The sequence below is a fragment of the Lacerta agilis genome, chromosome 13, assembly GCF_009819535.1.
Source record: "Lacerta agilis isolate rLacAgi1 chromosome 13, rLacAgi1.pri, whole genome shotgun sequence".
Taxonomy (NCBI): Eukaryota; Metazoa; Chordata; class Lepidosauria; order Squamata; family Lacertidae; genus Lacerta; species Lacerta agilis.
Genome location: NC_046324.1, coordinates 9,512,587 through 9,526,948, shown reverse-complemented (window position 1 = coordinate 9,526,948; position 14,362 = coordinate 9,512,587). Strand labels below are relative to the sequence as shown.

General features: G+C 45.7%; 1 protein-coding gene across 6 annotated transcripts in view; it reads left to right on the top strand.

The window, feature by feature from the left end:
• CPEB1 (cytoplasmic polyadenylation element binding protein 1) overlaps positions 1–6,042 on the top strand; it is a 51,085-nt gene extending 45,043 nt beyond the window's left edge. For all 6 annotated transcript variants that reach the window (XM_033167251.1, XM_033167249.1, XM_033167247.1 and 3 more), the window contains 3 exons: positions 1,395–1,489; positions 3,092–3,172; positions 4,636–6,042. In XM_033167251.1, coding sequence (XP_033023142.1) covers positions 1,395–1,489; positions 3,092–3,172; positions 4,636–4,746 — 287 coding nt within the window. In that variant the 3' untranslated portion in view covers positions 4,747–6,042. The remainder of the gene's footprint in view (positions 1–1,394; positions 1,490–3,091; positions 3,173–4,635) is intronic.
• Positions 6,043–14,362: the final 8,320 nt, after the last annotated feature.

The window sequence follows — 14,362 nt, the reverse complement described above, 5'->3', positions numbered from 1 at the left end:
TCAGATGCGCAGCTGAAAAGGGTGCCTTCTCAATGCCCGGTAAGATTCTAGAGTCCCCCTACCTCCTTCTAGAGTCCCCCTACCTCCTTCCCAAAGCTGGGCAAGCGCTTATCAGGCTTTGGGACAGAGGTGAGAGGACTTTGGGACCCTGCCAGAGTCTCACACCTCCTTCAAATGGCCTTGCACACAGGGTGGCATATTACTGCTGGATAGCATGATTGGGGAAATGGTTGGTGATCACTTTGAGTTGTATCCCACGTAGTGCTAAGTTAAAGACACTTTGTGGTTCCCTTGTTCCACTGACAGTATTTTGTGGCTTTGAGATGGTGTTCTGCAAGACAATGCATGAGAAGGTTGTTGTTAAGTTTGTTTCACAGCAGATTGCACATTCTGCAACGCAATGAGTTTCTGCTAGTGCAGCCGCTGCATTTGATTCCTCCGTTGCGCAGCATTAAAACTCAGCCACCCACTAGTGCTAGTGGACAGAGAATGCTGGATATCAGCCCTTTAAACTGAACAGTTTCCCTCTGGCTAGGCTTTTTCCGGCCAAAGATTTGCCTGCTTTGTAGCTTTTGATCTCTGCCTCAGGTTATCAGCATGGTGACGGTATAAATCAGGGGTGGCTAACTTTTGCCCTTCCAGATGTTGTTCAACTTGACGGCTCTCATCATCCCTGGCAATTGGCCATGCTGGCTGGGTCTGGTGGGAGTTGAAATCTTAACAATAACTGGAGAGTCACAGATTACCGGTAGCTTCCCTTGCTGTAAATCTATACAGCGTTGTTTTGGCTTTTAACTTGAAAGGCTTTGAACCATCCATTCAGCACTAGAAGTCTCTTGAGTATAGTTTGTCAAGATGAATAGGCAGCAGGCTGCTACTGGAAATAGACAAATCTGAGTATTTCGGGCCGGTGTCGCTTTCTCGTATGTTTACCCATAGTTTCGTTCTTTTTCCACATTAATCTGCACTGTTGAAGAAGTCTGTATCACTTAAAAAGAGTGATGTATCGCTTAAGAGCTAGGACCTGGAAGACTCTGGTTCAAATCTCTGCTTGGCCCAACTCACAGGGTGGTTGTGGGGGGAAATGGAGAGACGGGTCGCTTTGCTGCTGTCGTGTGAAATCTGTTGGGTGGCTAGGTTCCAATCTACACATTAGTCTGTGGGTTGCAGATCAGGACGTTCCGTATAGGAATTTGCGAAGATTGGATTCCTCAAGCATCCCTCCCCTCCATTAACCTCTGGACCCCCTCTCCCTCCCTGCTGTGGTAGACCTTGGCAAGCAAGTCACGTTCGTGCTGACTCATAAGTCTTGCATTACTATGCTGGTGGATACGTACCAGGATCTTTCCTTGGAGCTGCACACTGCACTACTAATGGGCTGGGTTTTGTTTCAGGATCTGGCCGTGTCACCTTCAACAACCAGCGCAGCTATCTGAAAGCAGTGAGTGCTGCATTTGTGGAGATCAAAACAACCAAGTTTACAAAAAAGGTGAGAGGCACGATAGGAAAAGACAAGCTCCTGTGTTGTGCTTATCGCCAGGGGTCCCTAAAGTGGGTGCTGCTGCTTAGTCTCTTGAAACAGAACAGAGATTCTAGGTGGGATAAATATATATATTCTGGGGGGACATCAGCAGAGAACCAGAACTTGCTAGAGCTGGGATGTGAATAGGAATTAAGCTAGTAGGACTTATTCCCCTAAATACCAATTTCAGTAAGTAAGCAGGGAGCTGGAAAGAAATAGCAGATATAAGGCATGAGGAGTTGGGCCACTGGTTCACCTATCTCAGTACTGTCTCTTCCTGGCAGAGATCTTCTTCCAGCATTGCAGAGGAGGTTGGATATTCCAGGAATCTTAGCATCATCAAGCTTATTATATGCTGGTTTTCCAAAGTGTGCTCTTAAGTAGCTCGTGAGAACAGTAAACAGATCAATATATAGGAAACAGTCATAAATACATCAAACATGTTTCATAATATATTTATGTCCACACTAGCAAGCTTGTAAAGGCATTTATTTCAAGAAATTCCTTATATGTAAAGCATCCCTTTCATAATTTAAGATCGCAGAGAATAGCCGTGTTAAGGAAGCAAAGCTTCAAAATGTTGCCCTTTGACCCTGATTAAAATCTTGCCAAAGCAGCCGCGTTGTGATAAGGCCTCAAAAAAGGGTGCATTAACCTCAAGTAAGCACAGCCGGTTCTTCATATAAGAGCGGTTTTTCTCCTTCGGGAGCAGCCTTTGTAGATGGAGTCTGTGGCAGTCCCTCCCCAGGACTGCAGAAAACCCTGTTTGAGCAAAGAAATGGTGGGAGTAGAAGGGGCTGTGGCACAGTGGTAGAGCATCTGCCTTGCGTGCAGATGGTTTGAGGTTCAATCCCCAGCGGGAGGGACCCTGGAGAGCTGCTGCCAGTCATTGTAGGCAATTGCAATCTTGATGGACCATGTGTCTGACTCTGGCAGCTTTCTGTGTTCCAAGTATGCTGGGAAAGGGCGATCATTTTCTCCCTACGCAGTTACTGAAACAAGTCTGCCAGTCACTTCTCCAAACTGGCTTTAGTGCCTCAGAAGCCACTGTGATGAATGTGTTTAAACAAGCCATTCACTCATCTGTGGGGGGGGGGGGGGATACATATTATGGGAGGCTGCACCTAGTTGATTTTCATGTTCCATGCAGAGACCACTACCCCTGTGGTCCTCTTCTGGGGAAAGGGGCAGACTTCTCCAGTGGATGAAATGAAAGCAAAGCTTTAGCCCAGGCATAGGCAACTCCCATCATCCCTAGCTAACAGGACTAGTGGTCAGGGATGATGGGAGTTGTAGTCCCCAAACATCTTTAGCCAAATGAATCTGACAGTAGCACTGGTCTTCCTCATCATCAGGCCCTTGGAGCTGCTTTCACAGGAGACTCGGAACTCTTTTCAGCCTTTGCTCCTGCTTGTTTCCTCTGAAGTGCATGCCCCCATTTCTTCTTTCCTCCTCTCACCATTAAGATTGCACTGTGAACTCCAGCTGTGCTGCGTCGTCCCCTGGCCTCCCTCCCTCTGGCCCAGTGTGTTATCTGGCTTTAATTTCCTTTCCTTACCTCCGGGGCAGGTTCAGATTGATCCATACCTGGAAGATGCCATGTGTCAGGTCTGCAGGTCTCAACCAGGTCCCTTCTTCTGCAGAGACCAGGTAAGGCTCTTGGGTTCCCCCCCCCCACCCCCGTCCACCTTAGACCTGGTTGAAGGCGCAGCGTTTCCTACCCTACCTACTCTCCTGTAGTGCACAGAACAAACTTCTCGAGGGCTCCATCCCCTTTGCCCCTTTTAAAAATGTTTGCCCATTTTAACCATCTTTGGAGTGAGTGGAAGCTGCTGTGTTGCACAGGTGAAGCAGCTGTCATTGGTGTCCTGTGTTCTCTTTAATTAGAGGGGGAAAGGGCTGTGGCTCAGTGGTAGCGTATCTGCGTTGCATGCATGCATGCCAAAGGCCTCTAGTTCGATCCCTGGCATCTCCAGGTAGGACTGGAGAACTACTGCCAGTCATTGTAGACAGTACTGAGCTAGAAAGACTAATCGTCCAACACTGTATAAGGCAACTTCAGATATTCCAAAGGACGACTAACGTAGATGAGAACAGTCTCCACTTGCCCAAGGGCAACCTCTTTTCAGCTTCTTGGCAGGCTTTTCATGGATGAAGAGCTGGATGTCTAGCTAACTCCCAGCCCAAACTTTTTGTTTTGTGACGGTAGGAGGCAAGCTTTTGGCATCCGTGTCTAGCAGATGCGGGGAACTTCTGGCCCTCCAGGTGTTGTTGAAGTGCAACTCCCATCATCCCTGACCATTGGCCCACGCTTGCTGGGGCTATTGGGAGTTGTTGGCATCCGTCTGTCTCAAGAAACAATGGAGTGCACCTCCAGGGGTGAAGTCAGACCGCTGCATAAGCAGCACCAAAGTGACCTCCCCGGAGCGCAAGCCTGGGCAATGTGTCTGGAGGTCATCTGGGCAGCCCAGGACAAGGTCACCTGATAGGGTCCAAAGAAAAGCAGAGAAATGCATTTGGTACCAGCTTTGCTGCAGCAGTTGTCAGAAGGAGGCATTCAAGGCACCCTCCAACCATCTTAGAGGTTCCACTCTGGATATGTGTAGGGTTTACTCCTTTGCGTTTTCTTCTCCCGCAAGGCAGCAGAGGTTTAGGATAAGTGTTATCCTTCTCCTTGATAGGCTTGGAAAGGTAGCCTATCCAGGATATTCAGGTGTTTTAACCATTCTGTTGTTGGGCTATAGAGATCCTGGCAGTGGGCAGCACCCATGTCAGAACTTCCTTTTGGCAAAATGCCTTCGTAGTATCTGTCCACACATTTAGTAGGGATAACTGAGGAGATTTTTGAATGTGCTCTAATTATCTGATGTCTCTTGACAAATTGCATTCCAGAATAATAAGGTAACCTTGTAGGCATTCCAGCCAGAGATTTAAATAAGCTCCTTTTATATCCCTGGTGTGTGTGTGGTGTAAGTGTGGAAGCAAAATTCTATAATCTTAAGGTTAAAGCCAACCCCCTGTTTCCTGCTGCATGTCAGAGCATCTCATGGAGCCAGGCTGATGCTTCTTGATCCCTCTCTCCCCTCCCTCCCTCCCACCCACCCTTTGCATAGGTCTGCTTCAAGTACTTCTGTCGCTCCTGCTGGCATTGGAAACATTCCGTTGAGATGTTGCATCACCACCGCCCACTGATGCGCAACCAGAAGAACAGAGACTCCAGCTAGAGCAGAGGTGGGGGGGGCACCAGGAGCCACTGCAGTCGCTGCAGGAGGAAGTTCTCCTGTTCACCCGCCACCGGAAGAGAGCCCGGAGATGTTTGCCGGTGCCACACCAAGGCTTGGGGTGCCCGTCGGAAGGACTAACGGGGAATCTTGCCTTCACGTTTGCACTTGCTGGTCTTTATTTGTTTCTGCACTAATGCACATCGATTATTTTTTTCGTCGGGGGTTTGTTTGGGGATTTTTTCAGAGGGGAGGGCCCCTCAAATGATTCTGCAGTTCCCAGACTTTGGTTCCTTGTTGCTGCTGAGAAGCACCAAGGACCATGTGTTGAGAAGGTGTTTAATGCAGATGCCTTCGCCTCGGTTTCTTATTTATCAAGGGCCCTTTTTTATCTTCCTTGCAATACTGATGGTAATAATGCAGGTCTCATTGGCTCCGTTTTTTTGCAGTTGCCATACAGTGCCTTTCCATTCATTTAAACCCCCCCCCCCATCTGAACGGAATACACAGATTGTTCAGCTGGAGTTTTTTACTGTAACAACAAGGAGACTTTGTTCTTCACTTAAACCAAATCATATTTCATATTTTACGCTCCAGGATTTTTACCAGTTCCTTTTTACACTCTTGAAATGGTTTTTAAGTCGTTTGAGACGAGATTTTTTTCTTTCCTGGCAGCTTTTAACATCATTGCAACTTGTGTCTGGGAGCTGTTAAGTTTAAAAAAAAAGAAAAAAAGAAGTTGTTTACCCGTTGTGAATAGCAGTATTTGCAACGCAGAAGGATAGGATTTTTGGATTTTGAAACTGGACCGGATAAACGGAACTTCGAGCTGCTGTATATAGTTCGTTGCACTTTAAGTTGCACTAAGGGGGCTTGATAAAGGTTTTTAATCACAAAGTTCCAAGACTTCAATTTTCTTTTTATAACTGAGCTGGTTTAAAGGGCTGTGCTTTAGCCAGAGCCCTTTTCTGTTCTGAGGAAACAAGAGGTGCCCTTAAGGAATGTAGTCAAGCCAGCTGCACAGCCCATAGATTGTGCTGGGAGTTGAAGTTTTGATTTTGTTTTATTATTTCCCCTATTTTGGAAGCTGTGTGCCAAAGAACCAGTGTCCTAAGTTCTCCCCCTTCTTCCTGCTGAGCTGATGTTGCATATTCCAGCTGCTCTTTGTGGGGTTTTGTGAAGCAGTATGTGAAGTCTCTACCTCATTGTAGTATATGCAGGCAAGACTGCACTCTCCTACAGATGCGTGGAGTAAGCTGTGATGTCGTTCTTGGCACATAATAAACACGTTGCAGCAAATCCTCGGGTGCCTTTTTTCCTTTGAAGGTGTGTGTGAGAGAGAGAGAGAATGTGTGTGTCTTGGAAGCTTCCAAACAGGCTTTTTAACAAAAGAAGCCACTTTTTTTGCATTTTTGATAGAGAAACATGACATTGATAAGGGAGGACTATATCAGGCCAATGACCCATCTTGTCCAGCATCTTGTTCTCACAGATGGCAAGCCTGCAAGCAGTGTTTGAGCACCCCTAAAGTGCCTTGCTACATGCTGCATCTTCCTCACTGGAAATACACTACTTGGGATGTGTCTCATTTCATCATAACCTCCCAGCTGGTCCGTATAGTAGTTGGAGTACTGTAATCAAACCAGGTTGTTGGTGAGACCTTTAACACTGTAATGAGCTGGACTCTCCACTGCACCTTAATATGATGCACTTCACCATGGCAAAGATCCTTTCTGATGCTTATGAGCAATCAAGTCCCATTCAGCAAAAGATCCTCTCCAATGTTAATTGAATGCTTCCTGTTGGTCAGTATAGTACTGCTTATTTTATTGCTTCCTGTTGAGCATCATGGGGGGATTCCTGATGCAAAATATTGTAATTCAAGTGGTCCTACGAATACCCTTTCATTACACTGGCAGTTTATGTAGGAGGGTTATTTTATTTTTATTTTTTTAAAATACACTCCCTACCCACCCACACCTTTATGGGAAAATAGCATTCTCTTCTCAAACTTCATTTGAAGGACTTCCCCCTCCTCCCCCTGCCGCAGAAACTATCGTACTGTAAATTAAAGGAAATTGTTCAGGGAGCCATTCAGAAGCACTACTGCAGTAATCCCACTACCATACTCAGCAAGAAGCAATGCATTGAACAAACCATGCCAACAGGAAATCTAAAACACACAAGAGCTGCCATGCCTCTCTAGTGCTTTACCCCCAAACGATTTGGCAACAGCCATCATCTGAGTTCTCAAATGGAAACTTGAAAGTGAACAAAGGCTGGCAATTCTAGAGGGAAAGGGCTAGTACAAAAGCAACCAGAATCTATTTACATGCTGGTGGGTGCACTGAAGCAGCCTCTGCCTTTTCTGGCCCACGTTCCCTTTCAAAGGCTTGCATTGTTCCCTGTGAATTATTAGACCAGCAAAGGCATCAAGTTTCCACCCGAGTTGCATGTGAATAATGAATGAAGCCCAGGAATGCTCCATGGTGATGACACCTGGCTTTGCAGCATCACCCTGGGAGAGGCTGACAGTGGACCCTGTGGGGGAAGCCAGCTGTGGCGTCCCCTGTGTCAGAAGCCTGCTCTGTGTGGTGGTGACTGACCATTGGCATTCTTGCTCTTGTGAAAACAGACCTTCGTTCTGTAAAACCATTCTCTCTAAAGCAGCATTGCACCACTTTGAGGAAGCATGGCTTCCTGCAAAGGATCCTGGGAACTGCATTTGGTTGAACTGAGCATTGTTAGGAGACAACCATTTCTCTCCGAAAGCTACAGTTCCCAGAATTCCCCGGGAAGAGGGTTTGATTGTTAAACCAGTCTGGGAGTTGTACGTCTGTGAGGAGAACGGGGCAGCCTCACTCTCTTGGTACTGTTAAACTACACTTCTCAGGATTCTTTGGGTGAAGCCATGACTGTTCAGTGCTTCAAAATTATAGTACAGGTGGAACTTTCATCTGAGTGTTGCCATTACAGAACACAGGGAGGAAGAAGGTTGGAGCAAAAATTGAAATTGGTTGACTGGGCCCTGTCGGCTCTGACTCCATTTACTGTTGGCCTCTGGGTCTTCTGCCCCACCAATCGTAGTGGGCACCAGCCACTCCGACTTGAGAAAAAAGTATGTTTTGGAGAGGCATGTGATCTTGCAAACCGTGTGGTTTCCCGAGCCAGAGTTGACCAGATTGCCACTGTCAGGTGGACAAGGCAATATAATTTCCATAGCAGCAAAGCCTCAAATTATGTATTGGCTCAAATCCTAGTTTCATATATAGCTTCTGTCTCTCAGCACATCAAAAAAACAGATGAGACATTAAGATAAGTGAAGAGAGTGATTGCCATTTACATTTGGCAAATAAACAACTGTCATCCCAGACAAAAGTTAATTTTAATCTGTGTTCTCCGGGGCCAGGCATACATAAAAAGAGCATTTAAAAAGAGTGGCTGCTCAGAGCAAGCCGGACAATTTTTAATTTATACAATTTTAGTAGGGTTTTGTAATATAAAGAAAACAAAGCCGTCATCTAAATGCTACTGTTTCATGACACCCTAATTGCTGGCTGCCACGTCAGGATGTGATGGAAGTGTGATCCCATTTCTGCTTCTGGAGACTACTTAATAATAGAAGCAGTTTTCCAGGTGAATGTAGTGCTTCAAAAGCTGTCAACAATGTACAAACTGAAGCGTATCCAGCTGGCATTCAGCACGTCCCAGTGTGCAGCAGCTGTGAATAAGGTGAATTCCATGCTGGGAATTGGGGGGTGGGGGTGGAAAAATCAATTGAAAATAAAACTCAGTGTTGCTGTGCAAATCTGGTGTTGACCCCATTTTGAATACTGTGTACAATTCTAGTCACCTCACTTCAAAAGATAGTGCAGAGTTGGAGTATGTTCAGAAAGGGGTAACCAAAATAATCAAGAGGATGGAGTAACCCCCCTATGAAGAAAGGTGGTAGCACTTGGGGCCTATTATTGTTATTACTACTACGAAGACAATTATTTATTAAATTTGTATACTGCCCTTCCTCTGTAGGCGTCAGGGCAGTTCACAGCATAAAAACACAATATAAAATGCAATATACATTACAAAAACAAAACAATTGCCTCCTTTCCCAACCCCGTCCCACAAACACATTCAAAAGGATATATGATGTTAGCCAAAAGCCTGGTTGAAGAGGAATGTTTTTGCCTGGCACTTAAAGGTGTATAATGAAGGCGCCAGAGGAACCTCCCTGGGGAGAGAGCATTCCACAAACGGAGCCACTGCAGAGAAGGCCCGTTCTCATGTTGCCAACCTCCAGACCTCATGGAGGAGGCACAAAAAGAAGGGCCTCACATGGTGACTGGGGGTCTGGGTCAGTTTATATCTTGAGGGGCAGTCCTTGAAGTATTGCAGTCCTGAGCCATTTTGGCTTTAAGAGGTCAAAACCACCACATGTAATTGGGCCCGGAAGCAAATTGGCAGCCAGTACAGTCGGACTGGGATCGGTGTAATATGCTCAAGACATCTTGCTCCGGTGAGCAGCCTAGCCGCCAAATTCTGCACCAGCTGAAGTTTCCGAACCATCTTCAGAGGCAGCCCCATGTATAACATTTTGAGAAAAAGCAAGTAAGAGTTGGCATGATGGAAGTTTATAAAATTCTGCATGGCATAGAGAAAGTGGATAGAGAGAAGTTTTTGTCTCATAACACTGGTACCTCTGGACAGCTAATGCACCTGAACGTTGGAAGTTAAACTATGGCAGTCACTCCCTAAGAAATCAGTGACGGCCACCAACTTGAACAGCCTTAAAATAGGATTAGACAAATTCCTGTAGCATAAGGCTAGCTATGAAGACTATGCTGTGCCTCCTCTGTGCACTTTAGAACCAGTTAGCTTCATTCAAAGAATTCAAATTCTAAGGCAATGAAACACAATATAAGAAATAAACAATTTGAATACAATTTGAAATCGACATTCTTGTTTAAACAAAGCTTGTGGACCAAGCCACCAGCTTGACTTGGCATAAGGCCTATGAAAAAGAGGGCATGCTCTGTTTTCAGCTGAGGGTTGTGCAGGGTTTGTGCCATCTGAGGCATCAACTATCCCAGAGAACAGGTGGAGGTTAGGACCCAGTGGAGCTGCCTGCCTCTTTCCCAGCTGGGTCACTCCAGCCATTTGTCTTCAGTGCTGTCAGCAGATTATACAGGGCTTCTTCCTGTGAGGCATGTACCGAGCCTACCAGCCTCTCCTACCAGCAGCCAACAGGTACCTGCAGGAGAAATGGGACAAAGCCAGTTATCAGGAGCACTGCAGGAAGGTACACTATAGACTACACAAGGGATATTGTTGGGGTGTCTTATTACAGCTGGCATATTCCTCACATGTACCCCCAAAGCAAGCTGTAGGGAGTGGGGTGGGGTGGTGGGCAGGTACACATGTAAAGACTTTTAAGGTAGAGAACCTGTGGGCACTAGAGATGCTGTTAAGACTACAGCTCCCATCATCCCTGAACATTGGCCGTACTCACTGGGGGGTTGATGGGAGGTGGAGTCCAACAATATATGGAGAGCCATCTGTTTTAGAGGATACTTTGCAGCGGGTGTAAATGCAGAAGAGACATCTCATCCCTCCCCTTGCAGGAAGGGATGCCTCTTGGAAGGTAGAGCTCTCCATCAGCAGTATTTACAATAACTTGTACTTCGTTAAAATAAAAAAAATTAAAGTGGCTGAAATCTGCTGCTCAGTTAACTGGGGCCATGTTTTACTTGATAATAAAATTATTAAATGTTGCGGCCTTATCATTATGCTTTGTTCTGTTCCACTTCTCCTTTAGAAATGTCAGGGTGGCTTAAATCACCAGACTCTCACCCTGGGTCTCAGGAAGCTGGACTTGGATGAAAATTTCAAATGCCAAAAAAACATCTTCCAAGATGAGCTTTCCAAACTCCTGCAGCTCTCCCAAGGGATGGCTCAAAGGGTGACCTACTCCCCATGGCAGGGTGCAATTAAATAGCCCCAGAATGAGTCATTCATGGGTTTTGTTGCTGTTTGCACCTAAACACTGCAGGAGAATCCCCAGCGGTTCCAAACAGGACTGGGAGAAGATTCCTGTTTGAAACCACTCCCTGACAATTTGAGTAGTACCAATGGTCTAGTTACTTGACATAACACAGCTTCCTGTCATCCTATCTTTGAGCCTGATTTGCTGACATGATACATCTGGGTATCTTGTTAAAATATACAGGTGAAACTCGAAAAATTAGAATATCGTAGAAAAGTCCATTTAGGTAAGCAATTGTTTTCATCAGCTACTGGAGTTTAATATACGAGATAGACGCATGACATGCAAAGCGAGATATGTCAAGCCTTTGTTTGTTATAATTGTGATGATTATGGCGTACAGCTGACGAGAACCCCAAAGTTGAGATTGTTAATTTGGGGTCCTCATCAGCTGTACGCCATAATCATCACAATTATAACAAATAAAGGCTTGACATAGCTCGCTTGGCATGTCATGAGTCGATCTCATATATTAGTTTCACCTTTTAAGTTGAATTACTGAAAGAAATGAACCTTTCCACGATATTCTAATTTTTCGAGTTTCACCTGTATAATTGTAGCCATGTCTAGCTCTTGTGAGCTGTAACAATGCTATCATCATATCTAAACTGACCGGTCAAAGAAATTCAAGAAACAGCATGAATCCAGATCATTAGCTTCAGTTATTCCTGACACTCTCTCAACCTTGCAGGTGGAGCTAGCAGTTCCTGTGATCAACACAAAAGCCCCACCTACACATTTGCATCTTCAGGTGAATTTGAAGAAACTCCAGGTATTGTGGAATGGACTGAACAGGATGCTCAATGAGGGCTTGTTTTTGCAGTCACAATTCAGAAGTTCATATCAAAGAGGGTTGGGGATATCCTGGGATAACTGCCCCTTGCATATGCAAACAAATAATTTCAAGACCTACCAGACATACAGCCTTGATGGGGCAATCACAAATCATAGTATTCGTCTGATGAATGAAATGTGGTCTCCTGCACTCCAGAACTGAATGCAATTGTTGGGCTCACATATTTTTGGCTCGGCCAAACAAATCTCCAGATGGAAAATTAAATTGCCATCAGCCTCTCATGTTGTGTGTTTTCAGCTGGAAAGAGAGCGCCAAGCTGTTCGGGACCAGGAAAGCCGCTTACATTCTGCCAAACTTTGGCGCATCAAGCAGTCGCAGGGACGGGTGGACAACTGGAACTTCTATTGCATTCACAGGTCTGTAAGTAGTGGGTTTAAATTAGGCATGGGCAACTAGTGGCCCTCAGACTAGTATTGTGGGTGGGTGGGGGGACAAGGAAGCGGGAAAGGGGTGGGAGAGAGGAGGACGAGTGTGGCGATCACACAGGGTCCCCGGACCTTTCACAATCTATTGATCCCTGTGCCACCACAGCACTAAGCTGCCACCAACCAGGATCCCCCCCCCCTGTAATCACTGTCACAGTCAGGGTTTGGATTTGAACAAAGCAATAAGTGTTTATTTTAAACATCAACAAACTTAAGATATTAGTTACATTGGTATATATTTATTCTTATCTCAGCCCTGTCTTGATCCTACGCTCACCACTCTACCTCACCACCAACCCTCACAATCACCAACCACCAACCAACCAACTGTCCCAATCAACTGCCCTTAACCAGCTGCCCAACACCAACTCCTAACTACCCCCTTCTATGCTGGGTTTCAAAGCCCCTAAGCTCCTCCTCCAGCTTTTCATTGGTCAGCCTAGGGTCAGCCACTTAACCCTTTACTCACTCCTACACATTCATATATTCCCCAGGAATGGGCAAACGCCACAACGAGGATGAGGACAAGCCTTGAACACCTATAGCCCTGTCCCTGCCCACCATCAGCATGTGGTCGCCGGCAGGTCACCCGTGAGAAAATGGAGTCCTTGACAAAAGAAAAAGTTTTCCGAACCCTGGCTTAAATAGTGACTAGGGCAGGTTCAGCAGAGATGCCAGAGCGATCCAAGTTCTAGTTTGATAGTGGAAGGGGAAATAATGCCAAGGGTACCTCCCGACATCAGTAAGCTATTTCCAGCAAGGGGGTGGAGGCAAATGCCATTTGAATTCAGGTCATTTGGGGCTGGCTGTGGCTCAAAGAGGGCCAGGACGCAGTGCAAGAAACCTAGATCTGGAATAAAGGGTTTCAAGATAGAATGAGGAAGTTGTGGATCTCTGTATGCTTTTGGACTCCAACTCCCATCACCGCTGGCCACTGGCTATGTTGGCAGGGGCTGATGAGAGTTGGAGTCCTGCAAGCTCTGGAGGTCCACAGCTCCTCCTTTCCTTTCCTTTAAAAGAAGACCACCCCCCTCTCCTGTGACCTGCTCTTCCCCGTACAGCTTGAATTGGGGGAAACGGCAGCGTGATCTTGCACGCATCTACTGGGAGAACCAAGAGCTGGCGAAGCGTCTGGAAGGAAGGAGGTCAGAACTTGCTCAGGAACACTGGCAGCAAGACTGGCACAAGGAGCAGCTAATCCGTAGCAGCATTGCCCGCTACCCCCGTGGCACGGTGAGCTGCCAGGTAATAAGAGCTGGATTTGCACTGGTCGTGGAAAGTGGAAGGAGGAAAATCCATCTACAGTCCCCCTCCTATTAACAGACACTAGCCTAAGGGCTGCCAACACACCCACCCCTGTGCCCACCAATACTTGTTTATTTATTTCTGTTTATTTGAAGAGTTCTAACCCGCACTTTCATAAAGTATATAAAGGTGGATTACAACATAAAATGCAGGAAGATCAATCAATAAACATATGTAAAACATAATTGAAGCAGCAGTGAAACAGCAATAGATTAAAAAGAAAAAAATATGTATTGTGAAGGCCTGTCTTAAAAAATTCAGCTTTAAAAGAAGGCAGGGGCACTTCCTGCCTAAGCTCTACAGGTCAGGAGTTTCACAGGGCAGGGGCTGCCATGCTAAAAGCTTGGTCCCAACCGAAACTCAGGGTTGCGGAAAATCACCAGAATTGCCCCCATCTTGGATTTTCTCCCCCACTCTTATGGCCAGGGTGCTTTTTATTACTATAAATAACACATATCAGATTGAGGTGGTTGCCCCACCCCAGAATGTAAGATCCATTAAGGCCGATCTTAATGTTTCAATTTCATTTTTAGTTCTATTTATGCTGGTCTGCGGCCATCTTTAAAAATTTCCTTGATTTGATTTCTGCACCCGTGCATTACCCCTTTACAAAGAATAACTAGGAGTTTACCATCACAGTGATATGAATTTATAGTAAAATAAATAAATTAATTTTTAAAAAAATCCTTCCAGTAGCACCTTAGAGACCAACTAAGTTTGTTCTGGGTGTAAGCTTTTGTGTGCATGCACACTTCTTCAGACACGATACCTGAATCTATTAATTTAAAGGTGAGTTAAAAGTATATTAAGGGTGGGGCAACTTAATATACATTATTAGGCAATGTGTAAACATCTATAGCAAGAGAACACGCCACTTATTTCTTTGCCTTAGTGGCAACGTGGCAAGGCTCCCATTATGGGATGCTCCAGTTGCATTCTGGGTCCTGAAAAGATACATGGGTATGTACTTGGAGTAGTCCCAGAACCGAAGTTG